Below are 12,529 nucleotides of genomic sequence, written 5' to 3'. Positions count from 1 at the left end.
GGAGGGGACAAAAATTAGCTACAAATGAAGGCTCAAGGTAAAAGGTACCAGCTATATTTCCCATTTTGGTGAAAACCCAAAGGAGGAGGAGGAGGGAACCGCAGTCACAAAACTCATTTTGAAGCATACCTTCAGCCCTGGGGGTCCTCTGGGTCCCTGTTGAGAAACAAAAAAGTATTAATACCTTTCTTCATTCCGACTAAAACTGAACGCAGAAAAAACTCAATGCCTCGTACTTACCTCCCAACACAACATGAACAAATTTACTGCTATCAACACACCTAAATTAAATCTGCCAATCGCTGAAACTTTAAAAATTCTTGGAGTCACTATTGACCGCCACCTAACACTGGAGACTCACGCGAATAACACAACCAAAAAGATGTTTTACTCCATGTGGAAACTGAAAAGAATAAAACCATTCTTTCCAAGGTCCGTATTCCGCAGCCTAGTGCAATCACTTGTACTTAGCCACCTGGACTATTGCAACTCACTATACGCAGGCTGCAAAGAACAAATACTGAGGAAACTTCAAACAGCCCAGAATACAGCAGCCAGACTCATTTTCAGAAAACCAAAATACGAAAGCGCAAAACCCTTGCGTGAGAAACTACATTGGCTCCCACTCAAGGAACGTATCACCTTTAAGGTATGCACCTTGGTCCACAAAATCATCCACGGTGAAGTCCCTGTATACATGTCTGACTTAATAGACCTGCCACCCAGAAACGCTAAAAGATCATCCAGAACCTTCCTCAATCTCCACTTCCCTAATTGCAAAGGCATAAAATACAAAGTATTGCATGCATCAACCTTCTCTTATATGAGCACGCAGTTCTGGAATACACTACCACGCAATCTGAAAATGATCTACGAATTAACTGACTTCCGCAAACAACTGAAGACTCATCTCTTCGAGAAAATTTATTGTAAGGATCAAAACACATGAAGTCCATACATAATAATAGAAATGCATCAATACACTCCCTTCTGAACTACTCTCACCCCGCATTATCACCACACTTCAAACTCCAACCACAGATATAATGTTATACCCTATGTTCTCTTGAAATTGTTCTATCGCCTATCTTTTCCCCACTGTAACTTAACATGGTTTCCACGCCCTCACGATTTTTGACTTGACTTTGTCTTCCCATAACTCCTCACAATGTAACCCATAATCGTATTGTAACAATGTATTTCCATCCTTCACAAGGTATTGTAAGCCACACTGAGTCCGTAAATAGGTGGGAAAATGTGGGATACAAATGCAATAAATAAATAAAAGGAAACAGAAGATAGAAGTGAATGTTTTTCTTCCTGTAACCTTATTTTCTGCCTTGGTGGGGTACATCCCAGGTAGAGGTTAATGCAGGGGGTCCACCTTCAGAGGCTACAGACACTTCTGCAGTGTTCTGAATAGGGTGGGTCCAACAGATGCTGGAAGGCCTTGGCCACTATAATTCTCACTCCACTCACAAAAATATAGCCCACTCTGGGGTCTTTGTTCCAAACCAGAGCACAGCAGAAGGATAGAAGAGCACAGAATCATGAAACTTAGAAAGCCTACACTTCAAGAATTCAGTGAAAATCCATCACCAAAGTAAAAAAAAAAAAAAAAAAGTACCATTCAAAGAACATCTCAAGCTTCTCAAGTCCTCATGGTCTGGAGATTTGGGGTTTAATTCCCACTGCTTGTTCTGTGGGGTTTCTTTTCCTCTAACATCAGAAAAATGAGAAACCTCTTATCTCCCTCTTCAAAGACAGGAAATCCACAGGATACCATTTAGCAAACAGTGGTCCATGACCCGGGCAATACTTCCTTTGTCTGGGTCACCTCCAGTTGACTGCTCTACAGAGCCACCTATTGACTCCTCTCAGCGTTTTAGAGAGGCTCTTTCTCTTTGTGAAAGGGAAAGGTCTCCTCCCTACCTTCCTGGGACAGCCCTAGAAGAACAGTTCTTCTGGTTTTCTTCTGAAGGGAGAAGAGGGTTCCAGGGTGAGGAGTGCATTCTGCTGAGGAGAGGGAGTGAAAGGGTTTTATTTAAGACACTGGCCCCTTTAAGAAGACTCCTGAGGCATCGAGCCTGTGTTAGCTCCCTGGTACTCTTGGGAGAAAAAAATAAAACTGGTACGATTTTTCTATGAAAAACACAGCTTGGAAAGTTCAACACAAGCTGTTTTATTTAATTTGCAAAATAATGAGATGTTTTACATGCTTTACATCTCATTATTATGTAGTGTGCATTGCAGTAAAGGTCCTTCTCCCTGTTTGAGTATATCAGCCTCTCATCTCCTAGGACATATGGCTCCCTTGAGTTTCTACTCCCCAAATGCATCACTTTGCACTTCTACTACTACTACTACTTAACATTTCTAGAGCACTACTAGGGTTACGCAGCACTGTACAGATGAACATAAATTGACCTAAAGGACAGTCCCTGCTCCAAGGAGCTTACAATCTAAAGGGCGAAATTGCCAAACATTAGACCATTCTTCTAACTTTTGCAAATCCCTTTTCATGTTTTCTGCTCCCTTCAGGGTGTTCACTCTATTACAAATCTTAGTATCGTCAGCAAAAAGGCAAACCTTACCTTTTAATCCTTTGGCAATGCCACTCACAAATATATTGAACAGAATTGGCCACAGCACCGATCCCTGAGGCATTCCACTACTCATCTTTCCTTCCTCAAAGTGAATTCCATTGACCACCACCCTCTGCCATCTGTCCATCAACCAGTTCCTAATCCAATTCACCACTTTGGGTCCTAACCCCAACCTTTCAAGTTTATTTAAGAGCCTCTTATGAGGAACCTTGTCAAAGGCTTTGCTGAAATCCAAGTAGATTACATCTAGCGCACGTCCCCGATCCAGTTCTTTGGTCGCACAGTCAAAGAATTCAATCAAATTTGTTTGGCACAGGGGCGTAGCCAGACATCCAATTTTGGGTGGGCCTGGGCCCAAGATGGGTGGGCAGAAGAACTCCACCTTGTCCCACAAATGATTTGGTCTCTCCCTCTCTCGCCTGCATGCCATATGGTCTCTCAAACATTCCCTCTCCCCTGTATACCTTTTAAATAGCAGATTTTCACGTTCAGCGAGCAGCAACAAATACACACTGCTCATGTTGGCCCCACAGCCTTCCCTCCGATACAACTTCCTGTTTCCGCATAGGTGGGAATACATCAGAGGGAAGGCTGGGGGCCGGTGCAAGCAGTATGTAACAGTCGCTGCTGGCTGCAGGCAAAGATCTGCTATTTACAACGTATGCAGGAGGAACAGTTGTTGGGAGTTTTCGGCTGGTGGGGCTTGGGGATCCCTGTCAGCCACATCATAGGTGTGCTGGCCCACCCTTGGCTACGCCACTGGTTTGGCATGATTTACTTTTGGTAAAACCATGTTGTCTCGGATCTTGTAACTTATTGAATTCCAGGAACGTTACTATCCTTTCCTTCAGCAACGTTTCCATCACTTTTCCAATAACCAGTTGGGCTTACAAGCCTGTAGTTTCCCACTTCTTCGCTGTCACCACTTTTATGAAGAGGGACCACATCCTCTCTTCTCCAATCCCATGGAATCTCTTCCGTCTCTAAGGATTTATTAAATAAATCTTTAAGAGGACCCGCAAGAACCTCTTTAAGTTCCCTCAATGTCCTGGGATGGATTCCATCCTGTCCCGTGGCTTTGTCCACCTTCAATTTTTCATGTTGTGTATAAACACATTCTTCTGTGAATGGTGCAATATCCACTCCATTCTCACATGTTCCTTTAACAGCTGATTGTGGTCCTTCTCCAAGATTTTCTTCTGTGAACACAGAACAGAAGTATTTGTTTAACACATTCGCTTTTTCTTCATCGCTCTCCACATAGCTGTCCACAGCATCTTTCAGTCTCACAATTCCAGTTTTAGCCTTCCTCCTTTCACTAATATACCTGAAACATTTTTTGTCTCCCTTCCTTACATTTCTAGTCATCTGCTCCTTCACTTCTGCTTTTGAACGTATCTCCCTCTTGGCTTCTTTCAGTTTCTTCCAGTATTCTTCTCTGTGTTCCTCTTCTTGATTTTTCCAGTATTTCTTGAATGCCACCTCTTTTGCTGTTAATATCTCAGCCACTTGTTTGGACATTAGATACACTCTCCCCATTTCTGAGCACCAGATTCAGCATTGCTCCTTCCCTCATGGAATGCAATACCATTTGTCTGAGCAGAGCACTTTGAAAGGCATCCACTATTTCCCTATCTGAATCCCCAGATGGAATGTTCCAGTCCACATCTAGCAAGTTGAAATTTCCCAGTAACAGCACTTCCCCTTTCTTTCCCAACTTTTGTACATCTACAACCATATCTTTATCGAGCTGCTCAGATTGTGCTGGAGGTCTGTAGACAACACCCATGTGGACAGAGGTTCCGTCTTCTCTTTTGAAGGCAATCTATATCGCTTCTTGTTTTCCCCAGTCCCCCTGTATTTCAGTCACTTTGATAGACTCCCTGCATTCATTTGAAATGATATAAGAAATGTTGTTTCATGTCATTGGGAAGAAATTTTGCATTCTGTCAATGGTATGTACTCTTTTCTGAAAGTGCATGATGAGTTCTTACAGACTTAGTAGGGTGGTTTGCCATTACCTTCCCCAGTCACCTTTAACCCCCCCCCCCCCCCAGCTAACACTGGGAACTCATTTACCAACCATCAGATGGACAGCTGGGTTGCACAGAGGCCAGCTACCTGACAGAAATCAAAGTGCAGGATTTGAACTTAGGTCATGAGTACAGTAGGCAAGCAATCCATTGATTGCACCACAAGACCAGATGTTTATAGAGGGAGCGAAGATACTCTGCAGAATAAAATACCCCTAAGCAGAAAGTGACAAAGCAAAAGTAAAAGTATGGGTTGCTAAACAAAGTTGAACTTAAGTTGTTCATTAAGTTCTGACATGTATTTCTCTGCAGTTATTCACAGCACCTTGACTGGAATTATGGACATGTATTAGGGTCAGAGAGAGGCCAGCTGAGGCAGAAACAGAGGAAAAACACACATTGAACCTGGAGACCAGAAGCAATTACTTGCTTAGCATACATGGTCAGTCAGCAGAGTTGAAGTCTAGCAGACATCTGGGGTAAATACTCACCATTATGCCATCCTCCCCTGGCTGTCCTTGCACACCCTAGAGAAAATGACATATTATGTACAGTTTTAAACAATTAAGTAACTCTGCTCTTGAACATTTAACTAGAATCCAAACAAAGCTAAAATATATCTCTACTATCCTGTCAGTGTACTGGTGAAATGTCTGTAAAACCCAAACAAACTGATTGTATGATTGTAGCCATTGAAGTCTCTGGTTTTCAGCAAGCCTCTATCGGAATTAAGTAGTAAAGCATAACCATTAATTGAGAAAATGAAAACTCAGCCATTTTTCAGCTGCACCAGAAGTGGTCTCGGCGCACGGGGAAACCCATGTGCTAGTTATAACACAAGCCACCTTTTACTGTAGCTTATGGATTGCTAAATTAACTCCTGAACAGTGCACATGGTCAGCATGAGAAGCAGAAAGCAGGGATGTGCATTCATTTGAAATGGAATTGGAAATGTCATTTCATGTCATATTCATTCCAAAAGGACAGGAAAAGATCTGAAATTGGGAAAGAGTGCTCACTGTTTAGAACACAGCGAATGGATGTGCTCACTATTGATAGCACAAATTTTTCGGAAAGTGTGTGCACCATGTACAACATTGTCCCCAAATTGAAAAAAAAGGAATAACAAAACAAACAAATCGTAATGAGAATTTCCATAAATGACATGGCAAAAATAGAATAGTGTAGTCAACACAACACTTCCAAAGGAGACAGAACGATGTAGATGTTTCAAAATACATCAAAACTTTATGGTAAAATGAGAAAGTTATATACATATATTAATATATTTTTTCCTTTTCCATTTATCTCTTGTCTCCCTCTTTTGTAGTGGACTGGTTTGGTTATCATATGATTGAATTTCTATTATGTATTATTTCCTTGAATTTGTATTATTTGATGATTGATTTTCTGTTATAAATATATTTTACTTGGATTATAATAGAAGATGTAACAAAATAAAATAATAGTAATAATTAAAAGACCAGGGTAATAAAATCTTAAACAGATGTAAACATATTTATTGATAGTTATATAACTTCCTCATTTTATCATATTGTTTTGATGTATTTTCCATTTTTTACGTATGTATTTTATTTTTCAGACTCCTGAGGCAGGCACTACAGCCGAAACTTGGTGCCTTGTTGGGTCTTTTATATAATTAAAGTATTTTGAAACAGCTACGTCATTCTGTCTCCTTTGGAAGTGTTGTGTTGACTACACCATTATTTTTTGGTTGCGTTTGTAACTGTAGTGTTTTATGTTCCTCCACTTCTGTGGAGTTTATCATAAATGACATAGGACACTAAACAAAACAAAAATGTTTAGGTTGCATATCCCTAGCAGAAAACAGTGCTATTATGCCAGTTACTTTCCTGTGTAAATGGAAACCTGCAAACAGATACTCGGTACAGATCAGGCAAAACTTTAGTCAAGAAGAACAACCAAGGGCAAGAAACAATGGCGACAGAATTTGCACTGTTGTGATAAGCCTGAATCCTGAAGGTTTACAATCTGGCTCTCACATATCACACCTGGCATAAACTTGACATACAAGTGGGAGGTCCATACACATCTTATTTACATGAACTCTATTCTGTGAAGAGCACAATGCAGCCCTAGCTACAGAAATACCAACTTAAAAACTGTAAGCACCTTTTACCGAAGAAAAAAAGCAGCAGCCATGACACTTAAGCTGAAGAGCTATGCTTTCTATTAGAAGATGGGCCTAATCCAATTTTTAATATAACATTGATATCCATCCAGTGTTCACTCACAGCTCCACCAAACTATTTAAGAGAATTCATCTGTGAGGTCCAACTGAGTGATATCCCCATGAGGGGGGTAATTTTATCAAGGGGTATATACTTTAAATGATAAAGTACATAGGCCACTTTGGTGGCATTTTGGTCCTTTATGCTCAGATATGGCCACACACATCTGTAAATGACCTCTTATGACATACTGACCAAATATACGCTTTGATATGATGATGTGCACTTTGCTGGTGGGCGTGCACAGGGGTGGAGTGTGGGTGGAGCATAGGCACAATATGCAAATATGCATGCATATTATAAAATACACTATGATTTAAACATGTATTTGCCAACTGTTGGCACAGATATTTAGACCAGCTGGTGTAAATGTCCACTCCTGCCACTTATAAAATAGGAGTCACATATGCATTTTAAAAGGTTCATTCATTAGGCAGCCCCTTATAAAACTACCTCCAATAAGTCATACAGATGCACTAATCACCAAAAATGCCTCCTGCTCTACAGGACAATCCTGGTCTACTTTCAGAAAATACATATCTGTACTAAGCTCCGTACAAATTACTTGCGTCCTTTATGCAGTCAAATACCCTGCTTCTCTGTGTCCTTTCTCCCATTTTGCTGTGATAAAACTCAATTTCTGAACTAGATCCACCTGGAGACTAGAGATGTTTCTACTTCTATTTAAACTTTACAGATGAACAATCCTTACAGGTAGACCTGGTGGTCCTCTTGGGCCATCTCTGCCTGTGTCTCCCGGGGGTCCTCTGGCACCCGGTGGACCTGGAGGACCAGGCAGACCAGGGGATCCTGCTTGACCTTGATCACCCTGTAAAATAATTAGACAACGTCATTACTTGCCAAGAGAGAAACTAAAGAACATGGTGCAACACACAAAACCAACGCACATACAGCAAAAAGATAGATGCAGTCCTAGTGTACTACAGTTCCTCCTGTGGTGAACTTCTCCTTTCAAAGGGCCCTTTTGCTTCTGCTCATGGCCTCCTCAACTCACCCATGTGTTGCCTCTTCATAAAAACTTCCAAGAGGCCTCACACCTTGCTGCTGGGTCCCGCTGTTAACTCAAAGATGCCTCCTCCCCATATATATTTTGTCTCTGCTTCTTGTCTTTATTAGATTGTAACCTTTAAGAACCAGGGACTGTCTATTACTGTACTTGTGCCTGCGCAGTGCTGTGGATACCTGGTAGAACCATGGGGGTAACTTTATATGTGGGAGCCTCCTTTTAAGCACCCTGATGCTGCATGGTAACAGTCTCTTCTAGAGCAGCATCTGAATGCCCAGAATATAGCATAACCCAGCAACATATAGGCATAGACCTGCTAGAACTGCAGGCACCCAAATGTCACAAGGTCGTGCATAGCTTACATAGGGGTCCTTTTACTAAAGTGTACTGAAAAATTGCCTGCAGTAGTGTAGGTGCGGGTTTTGGGCATACGTAGAATCATTTTTCAGCGTACCTGTAAAATAGGCCTTTTAAAATTTTTGCCAAAAATAGATGTGAAGCAAAATGAAAATTTGCCACACATCCATTTTGGGTCTGAGACCTTACCGCCAGCCATTGACCTAGTGGTAAAGTCTCACACGGTAACTGGGTGGTAATGACCTACGCACACCAAATGCCACTTGGTGCGCATCCGATATGTGCGGCAGAAAATAAAAATGATTTTTCGGACGCGTGGCAAAAATGAAATTATCACAAGAGCCAAGCGGCAGCCGTGTGGTAACTCCATTTTGGTGTGCGTTGGGCATACATCGACGCTTACGCAGCTTAGTAAAAGGGCCCCATAGTATCATAGTAAATGTCGGCAGATAAAGTCCTGCACGGTCCATCCAGTCTGCCCAACAAGGGGGCCAGAGTTGAATCTGGCGCTCTGCACAGGTTCCACTTTGTCGTGATTAAACACTGGTATACGTAATCTCTATCTTTCCCTGCCAATTCTGGGGCACAGACTGTAGAAGTCTGCCCAGCACCGGTCATATTCCCCAACTACTGCAGTTGAAGCCCTCTCCAGCCCTGATTCTAATCTGTTTTTTTGCCATTTACAGGACTCAGACCATAGAAGTCTGTTCGACATTGGTCTTACTTCCCAACCTCTGAAGCTGCAGCCAAAGCTCACTCCAGTTATGAGGTCATTTAAGTTTAGCTTTAATTGGATTCCATCCTTCTTCTATATAGTGATCCTCTGTATTTATCCAAAGCATTCTTGAGTTACGTCATTCCAGGCATCTACCACCCTTTCTGTGCAAAAGTATTTCCTGACATTGTTTCTAAGTCTCCCACCCTGCAAACTCAACTCATACCTCTAGATCTACTGGTTCTCCATCTCTGAAAAAGGTTAGTTTGTATATTAATACCTTTTAAGTATTTAAACTTCTGTATTATATCCCCCCTATCCCTCCTGTAAGTTGCATGTGTAAGGGGCAGCCCTTCCCATATGAACCCCACCTTTGCATTTCCACACTATGCCACCCATGCACATCCTTTCACAACAGTGTTGAGTCAGTTTGTTGCCATGTAAGTGACGATTTTCTGTACATTAACAGGTGCAAGTGGCAGATAACTGTAAGCATTCCATTATAAAACTGCTCTTCAGAAAGGAATTTATTATCTAATTTCACAGTTATTGTGACACTATGGGGGAAAATACACAACTTGCACCCATACTCGGATAATGAGTACAAATAATGCCCTTGATTCCTGTTACTGAAGTTGAATATTAAATTGCCAAGTGAATGGCAAGGCAACAGTCAGGCTAAGAATCCAATTTAAAGAAAAATATATTTCCACTTTTCAGAAGTCTGTCAGCCCATAGCTTTAACTGTAACAAAGGGCTTGATTTACAAAACCATTTTCTAAATGCAAGGCATGGAATGGGGGAAAAGCCTTAACAAACCAGGGTCTAACGTTTTAGATTTTGTATTCATGTAGGTTCAAAAGTGTAAACCACATGGAAAAGCAGGATTATAAATATTGTAACATCTGGATGGAGTAGCAGCTCTCCCTCCCTCCTCCTATAGAAGCCAGCTCTGTGGGTGTTTGAGCACCCCCAATATTAAACCAACTCATTGACTGATTGACTCATGTGCCAGAGCCGGTGGTGGGAAGCGGGACTGGTGGTTGGGAGGCGGAGATAGTGCTGGGCAGACTTATACGGTCTGTGCCAGAGCCAGTGGTTGGGAGGCAGGGCTGGTGGTTGGGAGGCGGGGATAGTGCTGGGCAGACTTATACGGTCTGTGCCCTGAAGAGCACAGGTACAAATCTAAGTAGGGTATACACAAAAAGTAGCACATATGAGTCATCTAGTTGGGCAGACTGGATGGACCGTGCAGGTCTTTTTCTGCCGACATCTGCTATGTGACTGTGTCCAGGGAGAGGTAATTTCCATTGGGTTTAGCACTCTCAATAATTTTTTTATAAGTTGACTCTTATGTCTCCTCCTAAAATGATGCCATAGGACCATCTTCAAATCGTTGCTCAAAGCCCACCTCTTCAATGTCGCCTTCGGCACCTAACCACTATTCAGGAAATCTAGACTGCCCCAAATTGACAATTCGTTCTTTAGATTGTAAGCTCCTTTGAGCAGGGACTGTCCTTCTTTGTTAAACTGTACAGCGCTGCGTAACCCTAGTAGCGCTCTAGAAATGTTAAGTAGTAGTAGTAGAGCTATATTCTCTGTCTAGCTGGTAGCATATTACATGATTTTTATTCAAACTCTGGTTTATTAAAGACAGGCCTCTAGCAGTGCAGGAAAGCATCAGATGGGAGCATTGCAAAGCAGAAGCAACAGATGTTCTGTCTATCTACCTTAAGGATTCGTCGTTTAAAGACATGCTGGTCATTAGAGAGAAATCCATGATTGAGTTGTGGAAAGACCATCTAGCCAGGAGAATAAGTCACAGGAAAGATGAAGAGATCAAGGGAAAAAGTCAGCAGAATATACTCTGTATAGCAGAAAGAAAAGAATGACAGTAGAAAGAGAAAGCAAAGAACAGCAGTACTTAATATCAGGGTGCCAAGTTGTACCTAATCTAGAGATCGGTCTGCTTGTTTTTCTGGAACCCAGCAGTCCCCAAGACACAGAATCCGTGTTTATTTATTTACTAGTAAAAAAGGCCCGTTTCTGCCATAAATGAAACGGGCGCTAGCAAGGTTTTCCTTGGAGTGTGTATGTTTGAGAGAGTGTGAGAATGACTGTGTGTGAGAGAGAGAGTGAATGTGCAAGTGTGTGTGTGTGAGAGAGAGAGAGTGAGTCTGGGTTCGAGTGTGTCTTTGAGAGAGAGAGTGTGTGTGTGAGAATAAGAGTGTGTGCAAGTGCGTATGTGAGACACAGTGTGAGAGAAAATGTGTTTCACACAGATACAGTGTGTGCGAGAGAGAGAGTGTGTGAGAGACACAGACTCTCTGTGAGACTGAGTGTTATGAGACCAAGAGAGTGTGTGAGTGACTGTGAGGCATATTTTCAAAGCACTTAGCCTTCCAAAGTTCCATAGAAACCTATGGAACTTTAGAAGGCTAAGTGCTTTGAAAATATGCCTCCCAGTGACACAGAGAGTGAATGTGATACAGTGTGAGACATAGAGTGTGTGAGAGTGGGAGAGAGAAAGACATTGACTGTGAGAGAGAGAGAGAGAGAGAGAGAGAGAGAGAGAGAGAGTGTGTGTGACAGAGATACATCCCCCCCTCTCTGGTGTCAGGCCCCGCCTCTCTCCCTCTCTCTGGTGTCAGGGCCCCCCCCCCCCCCCCCCTCTCTCTCTCTGGTGTCTGAGCATTACTGTGCAGGATGCTGAGCTCTGGCTGTGCTTCAAGGAACTGACCAATCCTATTTAATAGAATGCACCTCCAACATTCTGAAGCTGAGAAACCTCGTGTGCTTGGTCACTTCTGCTTCTGATGAACCCGGAAGTACGTGATGTCAATTCAGGAGGTGGATACGGAGAGCAGAAATGCCTCAGCCATGCAGTCAGCTTCAGAATGTTGGAGGTGCGTTTTATTATATAGGATGACATTTAAACCCCCACATTATCCCAGCAACCTGAGTTCAATGTGGCTAACAATACAGTTATAATCAAGGTTAAAGTACGCAAAACATAGTGAATACAACTATACCATACAGTATTACAGAGAATAAAAAACACTACAATGCCTGGATCAGACAGGGAGACAGAAAGGTAAGAGTGATCAGATCACCCTGAGCAAGAAGATCAGAGACTGCTTCCTGACATCTGCTACAGAGGAAGGACTTTAGCATTTTTCAAAATGTCATGTAATCACATTGACCATGGACAGATTTAAGTAAGGAGTTCCAACATTTAGTACCCTGATAAGCAAATCCCACTGCAAGATTGATTAAACCAAATGACAAAAACACATGCTCTTGAGAATATCTGGGTTAAAAAAAAATCAGTGTAGGGGGATTGTAACGTAAAATTTACTTTTGAAACAACTGACTGCTACACCATGCAGTCATTTGACCATTGGGTAAAAGACTGAGACAATGGAATGGGCTATACAGAGTCTGGTGGCTTCACATCACTTCTTGAATAAGACAGGTAGAGAAAGGTAAGGGCTGAAAAAAACTCATCCAGCAGAACT

General features: G+C 42.1%; 1 protein-coding gene across 1 annotated transcript in view; it reads right to left on the bottom strand.

The window, feature by feature from the left end:
* Positions 1-12,529, bottom strand: part of COL23A1 (collagen type XXIII alpha 1 chain) — a 463,688-nt gene that overhangs the window by 49,577 nt on the left and 401,582 nt on the right. Inside the window, exons 9-12 of the mRNA XM_030213109.1 lie at positions 10,742-10,813; positions 7,625-7,741; positions 5,131-5,166; positions 130-156 (exon numbers count right to left, since the gene is read on the bottom strand). Coding sequence (XP_030068969.1) covers positions 130-156; positions 5,131-5,166; positions 7,625-7,741; positions 10,742-10,813 — 252 coding nt within the window. The remainder of the gene's footprint in view (positions 1-129; positions 157-5,130; positions 5,167-7,624; positions 7,742-10,741; positions 10,814-12,529) is intronic.

This window comes from Microcaecilia unicolor, chromosome 8 (assembly GCF_901765095.1).
Source record: "Microcaecilia unicolor chromosome 8, aMicUni1.1, whole genome shotgun sequence".
NCBI classification, from domain to species: Eukaryota; Metazoa; Chordata; class Amphibia; order Gymnophiona; family Siphonopidae; genus Microcaecilia; species Microcaecilia unicolor.
Note: the sequence above shows the minus strand (reverse complement) of the source record. Positions and strands in the feature narration are given on the sequence as shown.